Below are 17,928 nucleotides of genomic sequence, written 5' to 3' on the forward strand. Positions count from 1 at the left end.
CACCAGTCTCGTATTGTTACGGAAGCTCTGGAAGGCTATTGAGTCTCTACCAAGTGATCTGGTTCCTCTTTTTTTCTCTGTGAGAGATGTGGTCATATTAAAGTCCCCTCCCAAAATCCAGGGCACTGTTGGATGTATCTCTCTTAGCTCTTCCAGAGAGGTGAGGAGCCTGAGTTTATCGTTTAGAAGTTGAGGACCATAGACATTTGTGATCAAGTAGGTATCCTTGTTCCCCAACGGTTGGATAACAATTGAAAGATGGTTTCTGGATGCCTCAACATTCAAGATTCCAAATTTCTGAGGATTCCAAAGAGTAAGAATGCCTCCAGCTGAATTATTTGCTTGGACTTCTAGATAATCGTACTTAATAAGCCATTTACTGTGTAGTTCTCTTATTTTGTCTACTGAACATTTTGTTTCTTGTATAAACACCATATCTGGTTTTTCTTCTTTTATTCTGTTACTGAGATTTCTTTGTTTCCTTTTACTCCCTAGTTCTCTAATGTTGCAGGTTGTAAGCTTCATAATGATGGTTTGTAAAAGAGTAACTGGTGAGATCTTTCATCTTACCTGAATTAATCATGAGTTTTCCACACTCTGTCAGTAGTTCATTCTGTCTCTTACGTCCTCTTTTCTTGCTTGGGTTCTTGGTGGAGCGTCCTGTTATTTTCTCCTTTGATTTCACCCCTCGGTTCTCTTGGCTATCATGGTTCCTTTTGACTCCTATTGCCTTTGTATGAGACCTTCGAAGGAATAACTGTTGTACTCTATCAAACTCCTCTTGTGGTAGAGATTCTATTCCTGTGTTGATTCCCTGCTCTAGAAACTTTTCTAGTTCCAGGTTCTCCCTCTCTAGGATCTCCTGTAGGTCTTGGTCCTCCGTACCTCCTTCGCTTGGGGTCATCTCAAGGTCCCTTCCAGGGTCCATGATGCTTGGAGTGTCCTCCTTTTGTCCATTGAGCTCTTGTGTGATTTCCATATTGTCCTCTTTTTCCTTTTCCATTTGATAGTCTTCTGTTTTCTTGTGCATTCCATTTTCTCCTCCTTCCTCTAAGATCTCGAAATTGTTGTGACATGGTATCTTGCTTTCGCTAGATTTCTTTTGGGACTTTTTCCTCCCTCCTTTCCCTCTACCTCCCACTTTGGTGAAGCCTTTTGGGTCTTTTCCTTTGTTGGTTTTTAAGAATTCCTCCCTTTTGTTGAGTGGGCAGTCTCTGAAGAGATGCCCATGTTCATGACATTTACAACATCTGAATGGGATGTGTTCATAGTCGACTGCCTGGATCCATTCCTCGTCATACACTTCCAGGATGACTTCATCCGGGAGTGCTCCCGATAAGTCCATCTCGACACATATGTGGGCAAAGGAAGTGTATTTCCCTCGCATAGTCGCCTCTGATATCTTTATGAAATGCCCTAATTTGTTACCTATAGCTTTTAAAGGTTCCGACAGCCAGTAGTCTAAAGATAAGGAATATAATCTAATCCATATCGGGACCGATGTGAACGTTTCTTGCTTCGGAACAAAGTTCATCACCCAGGGTCGCATGTAGAGTCCTGTAGCAGCATAGAAGTAGGGTCCTCCTTTGAAAACTCTATCTTTGTCTTTTAGGTTAGTGAAAATCACTGTGAAAAAACCCTTTGAGCCAAGATGTAGAGTTATTTCTCCCTTCGGTTTCCAGTTATTTCTTATCCAAGTATACAACACTTTTTTCTGTCGGCCATATGCCCATGAACTTGCAAATGACCGCATAATTCGCCATATTTTCTCTGTGCACTTGTAGAGCCGTATCATTTAAGACCACTCGGGGTTTAATGTTAGCCTTGGGCTTACATGGTCTCGTTACAGACAATTTCTCAATTCTCTCACTGGTGTCGCCAAGAATCTTTTCCCTCCTAGCTTCTTTGTGTGTCCCTTCCTTTTCTTGGGAAATGCTGCTTCCCAGCTTGTCAATATCTGTTGTCTTTGTTTCTGCCTCAGGTGGATTCTGGAAATTGTTCAGACTCGTCTCTTTGCTTCTGTTCGAAACCACATTAGTGTAGGAGGGAGTGGAGCTCCCTCCTCCAAGCCCCTCCATTGTTACCTGCTCGCACTTGTCACCCCTTGTTCAAAACCCTAGTTCCTCAAAGTGCTCCAGCACTTATATTCAAAGAACAATATTCAATAATGAACAATTAGTGCATTAAAATCATTCAACACATTCCATAAATCATTGAGAGAGAGACACGTTGAATTGAAAGCCCAAATACTTATGCTTTATTAAGAAAATTTCCAGCAAAGCTTAGCTCAGTACATCAAATCATCTTCTGTAATGAGGAGCAAACTGCTTTCTTATATCGATATTGCGAGGGATCAACCCCTCCAAGTGGAAAATAATGACTAGTAGCTTGATCCATGGCTTGATTCTTTTGAAAAAAGTTCAATCCCTTGATTAGTTGGCACAAATCTCCAAAATAATTCGATTTTCCTTGTTTACTGTGCTGGAGGGATCAAACTTTGATTTCTGGTCCACTGAAGAATCTGAAGAATCTTCAAAAAGAATTATCGTTACTTGTGCAAAATATTTAACTGCTTGGTCCAAAAATTTCGATTTGCTGGAGAAAATAGTCTTTTGGGTCCAACGAATTTCTGGACTGGGCCCTTCTGCCTTGGAATTGAAGCTTTTTATTTTGACTTGAATTTCCTCTTTTGAAAATAGCCTCAATAATATTTTGAATAATTTTTCCACTTGGAGGGTAATTAATATTTCTCTTCATTTTATATTTTTGACAATTTTTGGCTAATTTATTTTTATTTTTACCAGAAAATAAAATTATAGACTCAAGAGGGGATTACAAATATTTTTTACACCCTTTAAGTGGGTCTAAAAAATATTTTGGTAATAGTGTTCAAATTATGAGGAACCATTCACCAAAAACATTCCTAGGCACACTTTTATATCAAGATATTACAAAAATCAGCCCTTAGAAGGGGAAATTTAAATTTTACACATAGACACGGACCCCTTATGACTCAACCAAATTCTGCGACAAAAGACACATGATCTAGTATGATAAAAATACATTGACTCGATAACACCAGGACTCACCTAAGACTTTGTCAGTGAGTTCCACCCCAGCTTTGGGGTATATCTAGGAGAAAAACTCGGCTAATTATTGGTGTCCAAAAACACAAATAATTAGGGATGTTAAAAAACTCCCTAGAGTGAATCTTTTTGAGAGGAATCATAGGCTTACCTAGGTGTTGTTACATGGCTTAATAGTCATACTAGAATCAATTTTACAATAAAAATAACAGAATTTGGGATTATATTGACAAAGCTGGAAGTTTCACAGTGATGGTAACTTCGAAAAAATTATCCCCCTCACAGGTCCTCTGCTTCTTGGAACAGTTGACACATGTGTGGTCAACAGGCTTATTGAATGTTATATTGGGCTTTAGGCATTGTATGTGGATGTAATTTGCTAAAGATAAATGCTGGAAATTGATCTCATGAAATGTGTTGTGAAGGGCTGAATATAAGAAGTGGTTATTTTTTGCATATTTTGGTTCTATGTTCTTGCTGTTTGCTGCTGGAAATGTGGATGAAATTCCTGTTTCTTAATTAGAGTTGGCTGGCCGCTGAACTTTACATCATATACTTGTAAGAATACCCTCAAGCATATTTGAGAGTTTTCCTTAATCAGGGTTCTTCAAATTACATTTCTGTATTTGTGGAGAGCAAGATAAGCGTGTTGTAGCTTGATTATTCCAGCCTTAGTGTCTGGTTATCACATGATTATAAAGCTTATTATGTCTGCATTGTAGACTTCGTATGCTCAAAGTCTCTTTAGACACTAATTTCACTATCAAACTTTTCATTTATTCTTAACAATTCTGAAAATAATTAGAGTGCAGATCAGAGCTCAGATCTGTTCTCCTGACCCTTTACCCTTTATCCTTGATCATACGAGCAAATTTAAGTTGTACCTATTTTTCAGATTGTTGTCTATTGGGAGTGATGATTATAGAAGTTTTATTTTTTCTCTTAACTCTCTGCATATCATAGACTTTAGACAATTTGGGATGGTGTGCCCTGATAGGTACTATTCTTCCTGGTAAATTTGTAGTTATTTGTATAAATATGAATATTGCTGTAATTTATCTGATTAAATTTTATTTATCTACCAGGTTGGTGTCCCTGAAAGTGGGATAGAAGATGCTGTTCAGAAGCTGCTAGCACGTGGGTGAGATATTGTGATGCTTTTATGTTTTAATGTGGTTTTCATTTGTAACATTTGAAGATAATGCAACATATAATTTGTGCTGTTACAGCTATAAGGTTGGGAGGATGGAACAGATTGAAACAGCACAAGAGGCAAAGGCCAAGCGGGGTTCCACAGCTGTAAGCAACATCAGAAGCTCATTGTTGGAATGAAATTACTTTTATTTATTTTTACTATATTCATATTGTTCATTAGTTTTTAAGATGCCAGAAACTATGCAATATAGTTATAGAGAGCTTTTGGTGAAAGTGAAATGATAACTAGTTCCTGTTTAGTATGGAGAAACATAACCATATTTTACACTTGTGACATGTTATGCACAGCTTTGTTGTGACTAAATCTGCATCACAGAATGCTTTTCCACAATATAATTAAAATGAAATTGAGATTATTTTGAGAAACCTTAAAAGACAAGAGAGGTGTCTGAATATTTTACTGTGGGGAAGCCATTTCAGTTGTTTTTGAAATTCATTTAAACATTGAAAATGTCTGTGTGATTGTCTAATCAGTTAATTTGCTGTGCAGACTGTTAATAGAGAATTATTTAATGTTTTAACACCAGCAACGGCCATAGATGAAATCCGAAAGCCCGAGGCTGTTCATCTGCTTGCCCTGAAAGAGGTAATTTTATCCCACTTTTGCTTGCGGGAAGTTTCCATTACCTTCTTGTTGAAATAATTAAATTTGATTTTGCCACCAAATGGACAATATGTAATACCTTTTAATGTTCAGTGTATTACATTGTTAGTAAATGATCTTATAAAATGTGTATTTTGTATTTGTGTAGGGGAAAGGGTGGACTCTTTCATTCTTGTCTCCAAGTTTTCAAGTTAAATTTGATATTTACCCATACAAAGTCTTGTTTCTTGAAACATTTATTTCTTCTTTAGCAAATAAAACTGGTCCTTAAATAACTCTTAATTAGCCCTTAAGCTAAGGTGCCTTCATTATACGAGGGACATATGGAACATCCCCTCTATCTGGGAAATCATAGAGGTAGTTGTAGGAAATTAGAAATTCAATTATAAAAGCATGTTGTGATTTTGCAATTTGGTACAAAGCCATCATTTAAGATTTTTGGGCACACATTGTTTAAAAACATGTATGTAATAAAGTAGATTATGAGTGAGATGAGTCTAGTTTTAATGTAATAAATGTTGCGTTGCACATTTATCTTTTAAAAATATATGTGAAACCCATGATTGTTTGATGTAATACTTAGAAGTCCACTAATTAAAGATACGTGATTTCATTGCAAGACTAACGGGGGTCTTTTATATGACCTTGGGCAAATGATGAATGGGAGAGGGGAGCCAAGTGGGTTCACTGCATCTAAAGGGACAAAATAATAGTTTGAATAGCATGGATCACGTCTTATTGAAGTGAATCTGAATTAAAATGTTATCATGTGTCTCATTTCCTTTAAAATTGGTGGGATTTTATTCTTATGATATAGGCATCATATGAGGAACATTAGGAACATTCCTTTTTCTTAGGAAAATCATACAGGTGGTTGGAGAAAATTAGAAATTCAAATATAAATGGACATTGTGATCTTGCAATATGTTACAAAGCCATCATTTAAGATTTTAACATTGATCTCATGTTTTATAAGATCCCAATCAATTTTGGACATACACATTGTGAACAAATTTGTAGTGAAATACATTATGAGTGAATGAGCCTAGTTTTGATGTAAACATGTTGCTTTGTATGTTTTGTGTTTGAAAGCATATGTGAAGCCCGTGATTGCTTGATGTAACACTTGGATGTCCACTCATTATAGATAGGTGATTCCATTGCCGAATTAATGGGGGACTTTGATATGGCCTTGGTCAAATGATGGGTTGGATAGAGGGAAGCCAGGTGGGTTCACTGTGTCTAGACTCTAGAGGCACAAGTTAGTAGTCAATTGGGGTGGATCACATCTTATTGAAGTGAATCTGAATTCAAATATTAACACGCATCTTAAATATGTTAAATTGGTGGGATTCTAATCTTATGATATAGGTTGACTATGATTTTACTATCATTGATGTTGTTGCCACAAAATCTAGTAGGCCTTGGAGATGGAAACCCTACAAAAGGTATAAACTAGACGAACAACAATGGGGTAGAGGCCCAATGTCACCTCAACCAAAATCCCTTGCTCTTTATAGATTTTCACTGATGGGAGGAGTCTCGCTAAATGAGAAATCACTTAAAATAGATATGTCAATGATATGGTACAAAGTGATCTCGTTAACGCTCATTCAAAGAGAGACACAATAAAGGTACAAGGCTTCAAAGAAGCAAATTGCTCCCAAGAAAAGCCCTAGAAAAGAAGGCTCAAGACCTAGGGTTTGAGGTCAAGGCCGGAGGAAAAGGGTTTCTTACAATTATATTCAGCTAATCCAAGGATCATGAAACCCTCAAGAAAGTTGTCATGTTGATGGGAAAAGAACCTAGGGTTTCCCTCTTAGAGCAACACCCAGGGCAAGAGATTTTATGGATGAAAATTGAGTGGATGCCCACCAAATTGATAGGTTAGGTAGCCTAGACCTATCTCTTGATGTTTTGTCTCTCAAATCACCAAAAAACCTCCTCTCTAAAATTTCGCTCCAAGCTCTAGATATTCGTCCTAGCCTGAAAAACATTGGATTAAAAGGAGAAGAAAATTGTAAAAAAAATTATCTTGTAGCCCCACTCGGTTTCAATTTGTTTTGCACATCAAGTTTAATGCCCATACCCTATGCTCATTTTTGAGATTTAAACTTGAATATTAAATTCAATAAAGACACTAGAAGCTACCACTACTTTTCACTTTCAATTGATAAATATCTCACAAGCATGACAAATTTAGACATTGATATTTTTGGTTAACTAGACCTTAGAAAAACCTCGAAGGGAAGACCAATAAGAAGAGGATTTATTTGCTTTTATCTCAAAGAAATTTTTACATCATTAATTACACAACAGTGTACTCATCTCCCTTCTTGAGATTCGGGTTGACTTCTAGAAACTCATGCTATTGTCCTTGAAACTCGTGCCATTGTCTAGACTTTTTCCCTTGAATTTTGTGACACTGTCTAGATCTTTGCCCTTGAATTTCATGCTTAGACAACATCTAGAAAATTGTGCCCAACTCCCTTGGAAAACATGCCACTATTTAACACAAACCCTTGAAATTTGTGCCTTTAACAACCTTCATTGCCTCAAAAATCATGCCATAGGTTGACCCCTTTTATGCCTCTATTTACGTGCTTTAGGATTGCAATTTCTCGAAATTTGGGCATGCTAGACCTACAATAAATGTGACCTGTGCACCCTTGAAAAATGTGTTGATTCTTCCTTTATTTGTGCATTAAAGAGATTGCCTTCTCGATTTGTGTGCTACAACACTGCTTAGGTTGTTGCACGTAGCCTAGGTTTATAGTGGCAACCAGTTAAATTTGATCCTGGGTCTGTTCAAGATAACTCTCATTAGTTACCGATTATCCTAGATTCAAAAAAAAAAAACAACTTCTTCCCATGGTTTGATGATGGGCTTGGAAAGTGCAAGCAGAAATTGCAGATCTGCTCTTGCACTAGGCACTGAATCAACCTCAACCTCACTGAATTTGATTAGTTTTTAGTTGTTGATGGGAGTCAAACTTAAAGTCAAGTAAAGGATTGTTTTGAACAAAAACCAGTTTAGAATGATGGCTCTTTTGCTTTAATTCATCTCATTGGAACTGAGACTCTAGTTGCCAAAAATCAATTTTTTCTTGTGCATGTTGTAAAAAAATTCTAATATCATCGAGAGCGTTCTTGTTCATTTTTACCATCCCATCAACAATGGACTGGATTAGGGTATTCAACAACTCTAATGCACCATCAAGTTTGGCATATCTCAATCTCAAGAATCAAACTCAACAATAAAGAGTGTCAACTTCAAGTTCTCAAGTAAATTTGAAATAGATCTCCTTTCAAGGTGAAGTAGAGAGTGACATAAAAGATCCTCAACTAAAAAGGCTAAGGAACATGAAGGTCTCAAAGGGTTTCAATTAGAAATGCACCACTATCAGTTCCTAAAACTTCTTTTACTACGACTTCAATTGATGAAAGAATTACTATGCTAGACCAAAATCTTTAATAAACACCTTCAACCAATGCAAAGGGAAATATCTATCACTTAGCTTATTGAATGTGGCAACTCCAAAATTTCCAAATTCTGTAGCGTATTAACCAGTGTTGTTAAAAGCGCGATTTAAAATCGCGCTTTTTTAAAAAACGCGCACTTTTTTCCCTCTGGCGATTTGATCGCGCTTTTTATGGGTAAAAAGCGACACTTTTTTCGAAAAAGCACGATTTTTTTTCGCAAAAAAGCGCAGGGGCGCGCGACAGCAGGTTTATAATGAGAATTTCTTTTTTTTTGTTCATTTGCACTGTGGGTGCGCGTAGGAGGAGGAGAAGGTGTTGGAGAGAGGAGCTGGAGGGCTTGTGAGGAAATCTAAGGGATTGTAGGACAAATTCAAGAGGAGACCACCAATTTCTCCATAAAAACGGTATGTAGATTAATTTTTTTTTGTTTTCCTTGTTTAAAAACATTGTTTTTCATTGTTTTTGGTTGGGAAACTTCATATGGGCACCATTTTCCTTTTGTTTTTATTGTTTTTAAAGAATTTTTTGTATTTTTTCATTGATTTGGGATGGGTAAATTGGTATTAATGACTATGGGAACCAATTTTTTATTTTTTATTTTTCATTTTTTTTAAACATTGTTTATGTTTTTTCATTGTTTTTGGCATTTGCCATTTGGTTGGGTAAGTTGGGTTTGGAACTTTGGATTCTGGAAATTTGTAACTTGTAATTTTGTAAATGCTAAATTGTAATCCTAAATTCCTATTTCCTAATCCTTGTTTTCCCATAGGTTTGCAAATTCAAAATTCAAAAACAAACATGCCAAGGAAATTGGATCCTTTCTGGGAATATGGTGAACCTAAAGCTCTGAATGATAGACAAAACTTGAATTGCAAGTTGTGTGGAAAGGACATACGCGGGGGGGTGTACAGGTTGAAGTTTCACCTTGCACAAATCCCTGGACATGATGTGGGGCCCTGTATAAATACAAATCCTGAACTTATCCAAAGAGCCATGAGAGCATTGGGAGAATTAGAGCACACTAGAGAGGCCAAAGAAGAACTCAAAAGGCAACTAAAAAGGTCAGCTGAAGGAAGTGGGCCAAGTGGCACTGGTTCTACTGCAGCATCAGTCAATCCGGTAGCTGCATCATCATTTTTTGTTCCTTGAACCACACTTGGTTCACAACCATCTATCGGTTCAATGCTAAAAAGAACTGAAAAAGAACAAGCTGACAGGTTGATGGCAAAATTTCTCCTCTGGAGTGATATTCCTTTCAGCATTGTAAGGAATAATCCATTTTTCCAGCCTACTGTTGATGCTATTGCCAGTGTTGGCCCGGGGTACAAAATCCCTTCTTATCATGATTTCAGAGGCCGGATTCTTCAAGATGAAAAGCGTGACTGCACCCAAAGACTGGAGGATTTTAGGGCATCATGGGCACAAACAGGATGCATTGTTATGTCAGATGGTTGGATTGACCAAAAGGGGAGAACCCTTATAAACTTCTTGGTTAGTTGTCCCAAGGGGACTATGTTTATCAAATCTGTTGATGCATCTCATCAAATCAAAGATGCAAGAACTTTATGTGATTTGCTGGATGTGTTTATTTTGGAGGTGGGTGAACAACATGTTGTCCAAGTCATAACGGACAACGCTGCAAATTATGTTGCTGCTGGTAGAATGCTTATGGATAGGCATCCTACTTTATTTTGGACACCTTGTGCTGCCCATTGTATTGATTTGATGTTAGAGGACATAGGGAAAATTCCCTTTGTCAAAGATATTGTTGACTCATCAAAAAACATCACAAAATTTATATATAATCATACATCTGTGCTTAGCTTGATGAGAAGATTCACCAACAACAAAGAGTTGGTGCGCCCCGCCATTACACGGTTTGCCACGAGTTTCATATCTCTTCAATCCCTCGTGAATTCTATGTGGGATGTGAAGAGAATGTTTCTTTCAGAGGAGTGGCGTGCTATGTCAATGAGCCGCAAACCAGAAGGAGAGGCCGTATGCATACTAGTTTCATACTAGGAAGACTTCTGGGCGTGAGTGCAGGAAGTGTGCGCGGTTACTGAACCTTTGGTAAAGGTTCTTCGGTTGGTTGATGGTGAGAAGCCCGCAATGGGCTATTTGTATAAAGCCATGGACAGGGCCAAAGAAGCCATTCGGGCCTACTATGATGATAAGGGAGATGATGGGTTTCAGAAACAACTCCTTCTATGGGGAGTGATTGATGAGCGATGGAACAACACACTCCATCGTCCCATTCATGCTGCTGGGCTTTTCCTGAACCCTGCATTTTCTTATGCATGTGGGTTTGATTTTGATGCTGAGATCATGGATGGATTCTTATCCTATATCCAGAAGATGGTGCGATCTCCAGAACAACGTATAGAGATCTCTAAACAAATTGAGACATATAAGCTGGCAGGTGGCACATTTGGCTTTGAGATGGCTGTCACTAATAGGACGATTAAAATGCCAGGTATTTTTTAGTTTGTAACTTTGTTTCAAATTTCATTCTCTTCAAATTCCATTTTTTTCCTATGTTTATTTAAAATTTTATTTGTAATTTTGTTGTAGATGCATGGTGGAAGATGTATGGTGGCAGATTACCCTTTTTGCAAAAGCTTGCTGTACGCATCCTCAGCCAAACATGCAGCTCCTCAGGATGTGAGCGCAACTGGAGTGTATTTGAAAAAATACACAACAAGAAGCGCAACAGGTTAACACTTAAACATTTAAAATATTGCAAATTTCCAAATAAATTTTTGAATTCATTAAACAATATTTTTTTTTATAATATTAATTATTAATTATTATTTCATGATCTTTGTACAGGTTGGAGTCCCAACGACTTAATGACATGGTCTATGTCTACTACAATCTTCGATTGTGGGTGAGGCAACTTGAGAGGACACCTGATGTGGATGCCATCTCATTGGATGGGATTGACACCACTGCTGCATGGAGGGTTGAGGCCGAGAGGCCTCTCATGGATTCTGTTGATGATTGGTTAGTGCAGGATGTAGTGGAGGGGAGGAGGAGGAGGAGGAGGAGGTGACACCGCCTACTCGGGCTACCACTAGGACCAGTAGAGGACATGGTCTACCTCCTGTAGCTCATACTTCTAGTTCTTCAGCTTCTAGAGCACATCAGACTCCATTGCCATTTCCACCAGCACAGGCACCAGCATCTACATCTAGAGGGAAAGAGAACGCTGTGACATTTTCTTGCAAGAGGGGCAGAGGAAATCAATAGGATTAGACTTTCATTTTATTGTATATGAGTCTATGACATTATGACATGATGAGATACATTATCATATTTTTTGTTGATATTTTGAGGCTGAGCTGGGACTCAGGAGTCAGGACTTACTATTCAGGACATGATTCAATGTTATGTGTGATTTTAGCGCTAGAAATGATATTAAACATCTTATATATTAGTTTTCTTATCATATTTATGTGTCAATGTATTTATTTTATGTTGTAGATGGTTTAGATATTTAAAAAATTTGAAAAAAAATGAAAAAAAAATGAATATTTTTGTACCAAACGCTTTTTTCCCGATTTTTCCGCTTTTTTCCGCTTCATTCCCGGCGCCGATTGAATCCCGCTCGCGCTTTTCACAACATTGGTATTAACACATTTTTTTTCATATGAAACAAAATGTAGAACTGAATGTTACCTCCTTAAGAAAGGTGAGTAGTATGGATGCAACTCGACAAAGAATATCTAGGAGCCAATTTTCTTGGTACTCCCTTTACATACACGAGTGGATAGAGTCCTCAACTAAATGCACAAAGATCAAATGCACCTGAATTGCATATGATACCACCAACTTAATTAATTTCTCTTACATAATTCCATCTACAGTGTCAAAGAATAGTCACTAGAATAATATATAAGTATCAATTGAGCTTTGTGGTCCATGCTTCTATTGTGGAGCTATGGACAAGAGAATTTTCCTATGCTAGTCTTAGTTCTTCCCCACACCATCGCTTCAAATGTTGAGATAGGATCACCAACCTCACCATTCTCCAAGATTCGTTGTTGTGACATCCCTTGGTTAATACTTTCCCTCTTGTAAATAATTGTAATTATTTAAATGGTTGAGAGAGGGGCACAAATTCCATTGCTTGAGGAAATAATTGCTTTTAAATATCAATCTTGGTTGGCTGAAAATAATTAAATGTGCTAATTATGCATTAAATTTAACTAAAAGAGGAAGGACTAGTCCAAGTATCCATTAGCTCCAACAATAAGCAAAGAGAGAACAAAAATTAAAGACAGGCATGGGCTGCGTTGTCAAGATGTTGATTGTTGTGCAAATCGTGGAGAGCGAGGGTAGTTAGTTTGTTTTGGGGAGGAACAGATTACACATTCATCATTGATTCATACCTACGCTCTCTCTGATGCACGCACAAGAGGCATCTACAAAGAACACAACGCTTAGAGTCGCTGTGTAAGCACACAAAGTTGAAAGGGAGATCAAGTGATTTGTATCATTGAAACAAATCTTGGAAGAGGGCACCAATTGAGGGGCCTTTTGAGTGAGGCTTGTTGGGTGATTTATATCAAAGAGTGTGGCCTTCCTATAAGGCTGAAGAACCCACTGAAAGCTTGTGGATTGATGAACCTGTTGGATTTGGGAAGAGTCACTCCGGTGCTGGTGAGGGCTAAAAAACCACCAGGAGTTGCCTTGGAGCTGAAGCTCTGGTGCTTGACTCAGTGATGAAGCATTTGGAGAGTGATTTCTTTACCCATCAACAATTTATCCACTGGGGAACCTTCCCTATTGTAGACCCTCTTCTCCTGAAAGTGAGCTAAAGTTCTTTGCAGTGAGATGCATTGGCATGGATGTGAATATGCCTGAACAATGTGATTGACAAGTGTGTAGTTGGTGGATGAAGGCAATGTGGCCTGGTAGCATCCTGTTTCAGCTGTTTTGTTGGGTGAAATCCTCAGAAGCATTCCACCTCAAGCTTTGGAATTTGGTTCGGGGGTGACAACTACAAGTAATAGTGGTTGTAGCTTGTTTATGGTTGGGTGGGGAGTCGAAGTCCCACCCTTAGTTGGTAACTTGCTTTGCTGCATATGATAAGTATCCAATTGTGTTTTCTTTTGTTTAAGAGCCTTGTACATGTGATTTGTACCGGTTGAATGTTATATTTGTAATATGAATTGGGGCATCAACCATAAGTGAGGAATACAAACACTCTATGCAAAGTTTATTGAGTAAAGACTTATTTTCCTATGATTAGTTATGGACTTGGTTGTGGTCTTAATAATTGAGTAGAACACATGGGCAACTCCTTGTAATTAAAATGTTTTTTTTGCGTAAAACTGAGTTTGGGATTTGAGTCCTGTGGCGTATATGCAACTTCTCCAAGTATCTATATATAAGAATCTATTATTGATCGAGGCTTGAAACGTTTCCTGAGTCTTGAAATGTTGCGTAAGTCTCCTAGTCTTGAAAATGTTGTTTAAATTGCTTAAGTAATCGGAAAAGGGGTAGATTTTTGCCTTATGAATGAATTTGTCATGACTCATAACCATGTCTATCGGGCTTGAAACTCATAATAGACTAAGCTTAGGAGGAATAGTGAAGTTATCAATATGTAAATATATAAACATATGTATATGGGACGCAAGCCAAGGGCCGGGCCGAGACAGGAAAAGCTTAGAAGAGATAGCTCCATGTGGCCCTTATAACAACATTAAGAGAGATGGCCGAGTCTTGGAATTGGGTCCAAACCTTCTTAGAACTATCACGATCGAGATATGGACTAGATTCCTCAAGAGCGACATATAACACAAATTGGGCACGATCCTTTTATTGATAGCCCTTGATGTTTCTAACTCTAGTTCATACGACATTTTGCTCGTGATTGAGATCTCAGAATCTCGAATCTTGGCATTTTGGAGCCAAGTTGCTTATGTCTCCCCATGTTTCTTCCAAGAAATTTTCCTTTGAGAGTTTGTTTAGAGACAGAGAGTGATCCTCATTACTTGCCGAAAGCTCCTTCCGTCATTTGCTGACAAAATCCCAGCCTCGGCGATTTAGAGCATGGTATCTTAAAGTTTTCTCTGAGATGGTTTCTCTTGGGGAAGTTATTTCTGACCTGACGTTACAGGGGTAGGAGTGGGCCCGAACGCGGGTTTATTCCAAGGAGAGTTTTCATTGAGAAATAATTTTGCCTAGAAAGCTTTTTTTGTTGAGAAGGGTTATCTCCGAGGAGTTCTCACCGAGAATAATTTCTTTTGAGTTTGGGGTTTTCGTCGAGAACAATTTCTGCTGAGAATGGAGGTTCCTTCGAGGTGGGTTATGTTCGAGATGACATGGACCTTGGAACCTCAGACCTCAGATTTAAAAGGTTAGGGCAACAAAGTTTTCTATGGTGTAGTTTCTTCTTGGAGGATTATAGTGACCATTGCTCATCATCGTTGAAGCATTGCATTATTCATTCTATTGCGGCCACATGGAAATGAGTTGTTATCTCCGTGTACCAGATATGTGCGCAAGTTCAATTATGATCAGTTTAATCCCATGATATTCTTTCCATCAATGTCACCCAAATGTTTGATAAATCAAATATGGAGTCCCTTTTTATATTTCTCATTTGCTTCAATGCTGCATTCGAGTTGTCATGCGCAGGTGATATTGTGGGCACCCTCAAGAATAGTTCAACAACGATGAGTTTCAATGCATTGTATACACTTGGATTTATCTTTAACTGAAGCCAATGCACATTACTCACATTACTCATGGTGCACATTACTATTCAACACAAACTTGAATGGAGACCTTCAACTACAGAGAATAGAGTGGCATACAATGCAGTGAATCATCCAAGGGAAGCAAATACAATATTTCCAAGGAATATGCAGTGTTGTTGAGTTGTCACGGAGGCACACCAAGTCGAATGGCTAGTTAGAGTAGCTTAGAATTTGGGAAATAAGGTTACTAGGAAATTCCAGCGGAGAGTCTTGGTGGCGCAACTCAGAATCTGGGAGATAATGATCGCTTTGCTCGCTAACAGGCTATAATGAGGTGCAAAGATAGGTTTCAAATTTGAGTATGAGGGAGAACTCCCATTTTTGCTATTTCAGGACAATGGGCAGAGGTGCATGACTGACATGCAAAGAAAGGCCACAAAACTAGTGGCCCAAAATTGAGTAGGGCAGGAAATCGCCCGCTCTGATACCATGTTAAACACAGAAATGTAAAGGCATTCTTCTTCTTGTTGGCCACATGTTATTAAAGAGCAGAGGGCATCTGTCCAAGAATAACACACACAAGAAGCAACAACGTGGGATGGCGAGGAAGAGCCACATGAAATTGTCAAAGTTAAGTTACCTCGTTTATTTTGTCTACTGTCCTCCATTACACCTCAAACGGAGTTAAGAAAAACCCTAATCTCCTAGGTACCTCCTTTCTTTGGATTTTGGTATTTGAATTCCAAGTTCGAATGACATTGAACGCTCACAACCTATGTTGCAAAAGGGCTTGTCACAGGAAGAGTCTCAACGGTGGTGCACAAGAAGAAGCGAGTTGTTCCCTCATAGGTTCGAATGACAAGTTTGAGGTTCAAATGACAAAATGGGTTCCAGTTTTGAATGATAGAACAAAATTCAGGCGTGAAGGAATAAAGAGTGAATAAACTTGCATTAGGGTTGTAGGTACACATTATTTCAGTAACGCAGGTAACATAGAGAAGCATTATGGCCAAGTACAACAAGGGCATATATTATGGATGTCATACACTAGATGTGCATGAATTGATCTACAATTAGGAGAACGAGCTTTGCCAAGGGAGAAGATGGCAACAGATGTTGGGGAGAGGAGTTATTAAGTAGGGTAGATGCATAGATTAACCAAGGACTTGTGGGTCAAGGGTTTCGGGATTGCTTAGAGTGGCAGATCTCACCAATTTAGAGAGGCAGATATGACAGGTCTCTAGGCCGAACCTGCTCTGATACCACTGTTGGGCTATGCAACCAAATATGAATGATAAGCGTTTTGTTTTTCCACGACCTTGATGTCTGGGATAGAATATTATATCATTGAAGCTACCAACCCAAGAATGACAATGAAACTACTTTGCATAGCGGAATATAAACAACAGTGAATCTACCAGTGCACAAAATATAGACAACCTTTTACAAAATATTGTACAAATATGTACAACAACCCAACTCCTTTATATTAATCAAACTGAATAATACAACAGTCTAGGGCTCCCGTACTAGGGATAATGGCCCTCAAATATCCACTAGTACAAGAATACAAAACTGGGGCTTGGTGTTAATCCATCAACAACCAATCTACCCTCAACAAGATACTCTCATTGTCTAGCTGATGTCGATCTCCTCACAGTTGCCCTAGTTGTACCTTGTACTTGCTCGATCCTTCGGCTCTCGATCTGTAGCACTACCTCTATTAACGATCCAAGTCCATTTGGCCACTAAACCTCAACTATCCAATTTGCTCACTAGTTGATCGTTCGTCCATCAATGCATCAACACATCGAGACTCCTATTGAGTTGTTCACAACTCCGTTTGTGAACAACTCACAACTGTCCACTTCTACTCGTCAGTTACATAGGGACTTTAGCCCACTATGGTCTTCCTGCATTGCTCCTAATGAAGACCAACATGAGCACAGAGGGCTGCCACCTATCACTGCAAGATGTCCATCTCCCACAATGAAGACGGGCTAGGAAGACTGCCCATCATCTATTGTAGAAGTCCTTCTCCACACTCAAGTTTAGGGCCGTGCAATTGCTTCTCTGGTTGATCAAACCTTGAGCTCAATTATTGCCACTCTAGCAATCAACCAGGTCCATGGAGATGGTGCACACGGGGCTCCTACTTGGACACTATCACACTGTCCTCCAACAGACCATAAATGCCCAATCCAATGTTACACTTGGTCCACTCACATGCTGCCCTCCAACAGATCACGAGTGACCAATCTTGTTGTTGCATTTGCTCCTAGTTAGGGCATCTAATCATCTAGGAAACCCCTCCTCTTGGTTGCCAATAGACTCCTCAATTTGTGCTCTCCTAGGACACTCGTCCACTAGCGTCCACTCATCATCAAGAGACCATTTGCAACCATGCTGCTGTTACCCTCTTGCCTAGGAGTTTGTGCACATTGCTGTAGCTTCCTATCATTGGTTAGGGCACCTAATAGCCCTTCGAAATTTGCTACAACAATCCTCCAATCATTGTGTGTCCTCTCCCACTGGTCTGCCATTACTTGTTGTCTAGACTAGGCTCCACAAACACTGTTTTGGTCTATGTAAACTCCACACAAGGCACCTATAGGTGGCTATCCATGACAACAATACAAACTGCCCTCAAAACCCAGGAAGGAGACTTTGTTTGGGTTGCGACCTCCTAGAGATGACTGCGGCTAGGTTGGATGAGTCTTATTAGCCTTCTCACTCTCCCAAACAGTCCTCCATAAGTTGTTGTAGCATCAACTACCCTTGTGGCCCAAACAGAATACCATAGCACTATAAAACATGCACAAAACAA

General features: G+C 38.8%; 2 protein-coding genes across 3 annotated transcripts in view; both read left to right on the forward strand.

Moving 5' to 3' along the window:
- Positions 1-17,928, forward strand: part of LOC149254685 (DNA mismatch repair protein MSH7-like) — a 157,149-nt gene that overhangs the window by 27,888 nt on the left and 111,333 nt on the right. For both annotated transcript variants that reach the window (XM_089460209.1, XM_089460208.1), the window contains exons 4-6: positions 4,172-4,227; positions 4,316-4,385; positions 4,792-4,887. In XM_089460209.1, coding sequence (XP_089316335.1) covers positions 4,172-4,227; positions 4,316-4,385; positions 4,792-4,887 — 222 coding nt within the window. The remainder of the gene's footprint in view (positions 1-4,171; positions 4,228-4,315; positions 4,386-4,791; positions 4,888-17,928) is intronic.
- Positions 10,976-11,443, forward strand: LOC149254686 (uncharacterized). The gene is made up of 2 exons (XM_089460919.1): positions 10,976-11,104; positions 11,221-11,443. Exons 1-2 carry the CDS (start codon positions 10,977-10,979, stop codon positions 11,441-11,443), a joined length of 351 nt encoding a protein of 116 aa, XP_089317045.1. The 5' UTR covers position 10,976.

The sequence above is a fragment of the Pinus tabuliformis genome, chromosome 7, assembly GCF_031772625.1.
Source record: "Pinus tabuliformis cultivar Carrire ecotype Pingquan chromosome 7, CPIR1, whole genome shotgun sequence".
Lineage (NCBI taxonomy): Eukaryota > Viridiplantae > Streptophyta > Pinopsida > Pinales > Pinaceae > Pinus > Pinus tabuliformis.

What these genes read in the sequence shown, in the direction of transcription:
- LOC149254686 (XM_089460919.1), top strand. Translation starts at nt 10,977, where the DNA reads ATGTATGGTGGCAGATTACCCTTTTTGCAAAAGCTTGCTGTACGCATC. An exon ending in CACAACAAGAAGCGCAACAG is followed by an intron (nt 11,105 to 11,220) that starts GTTAACACTTAA and finishes ATCTTTGTACAG; the next exon opens with GTTGGAGTCCCAACGACTTA.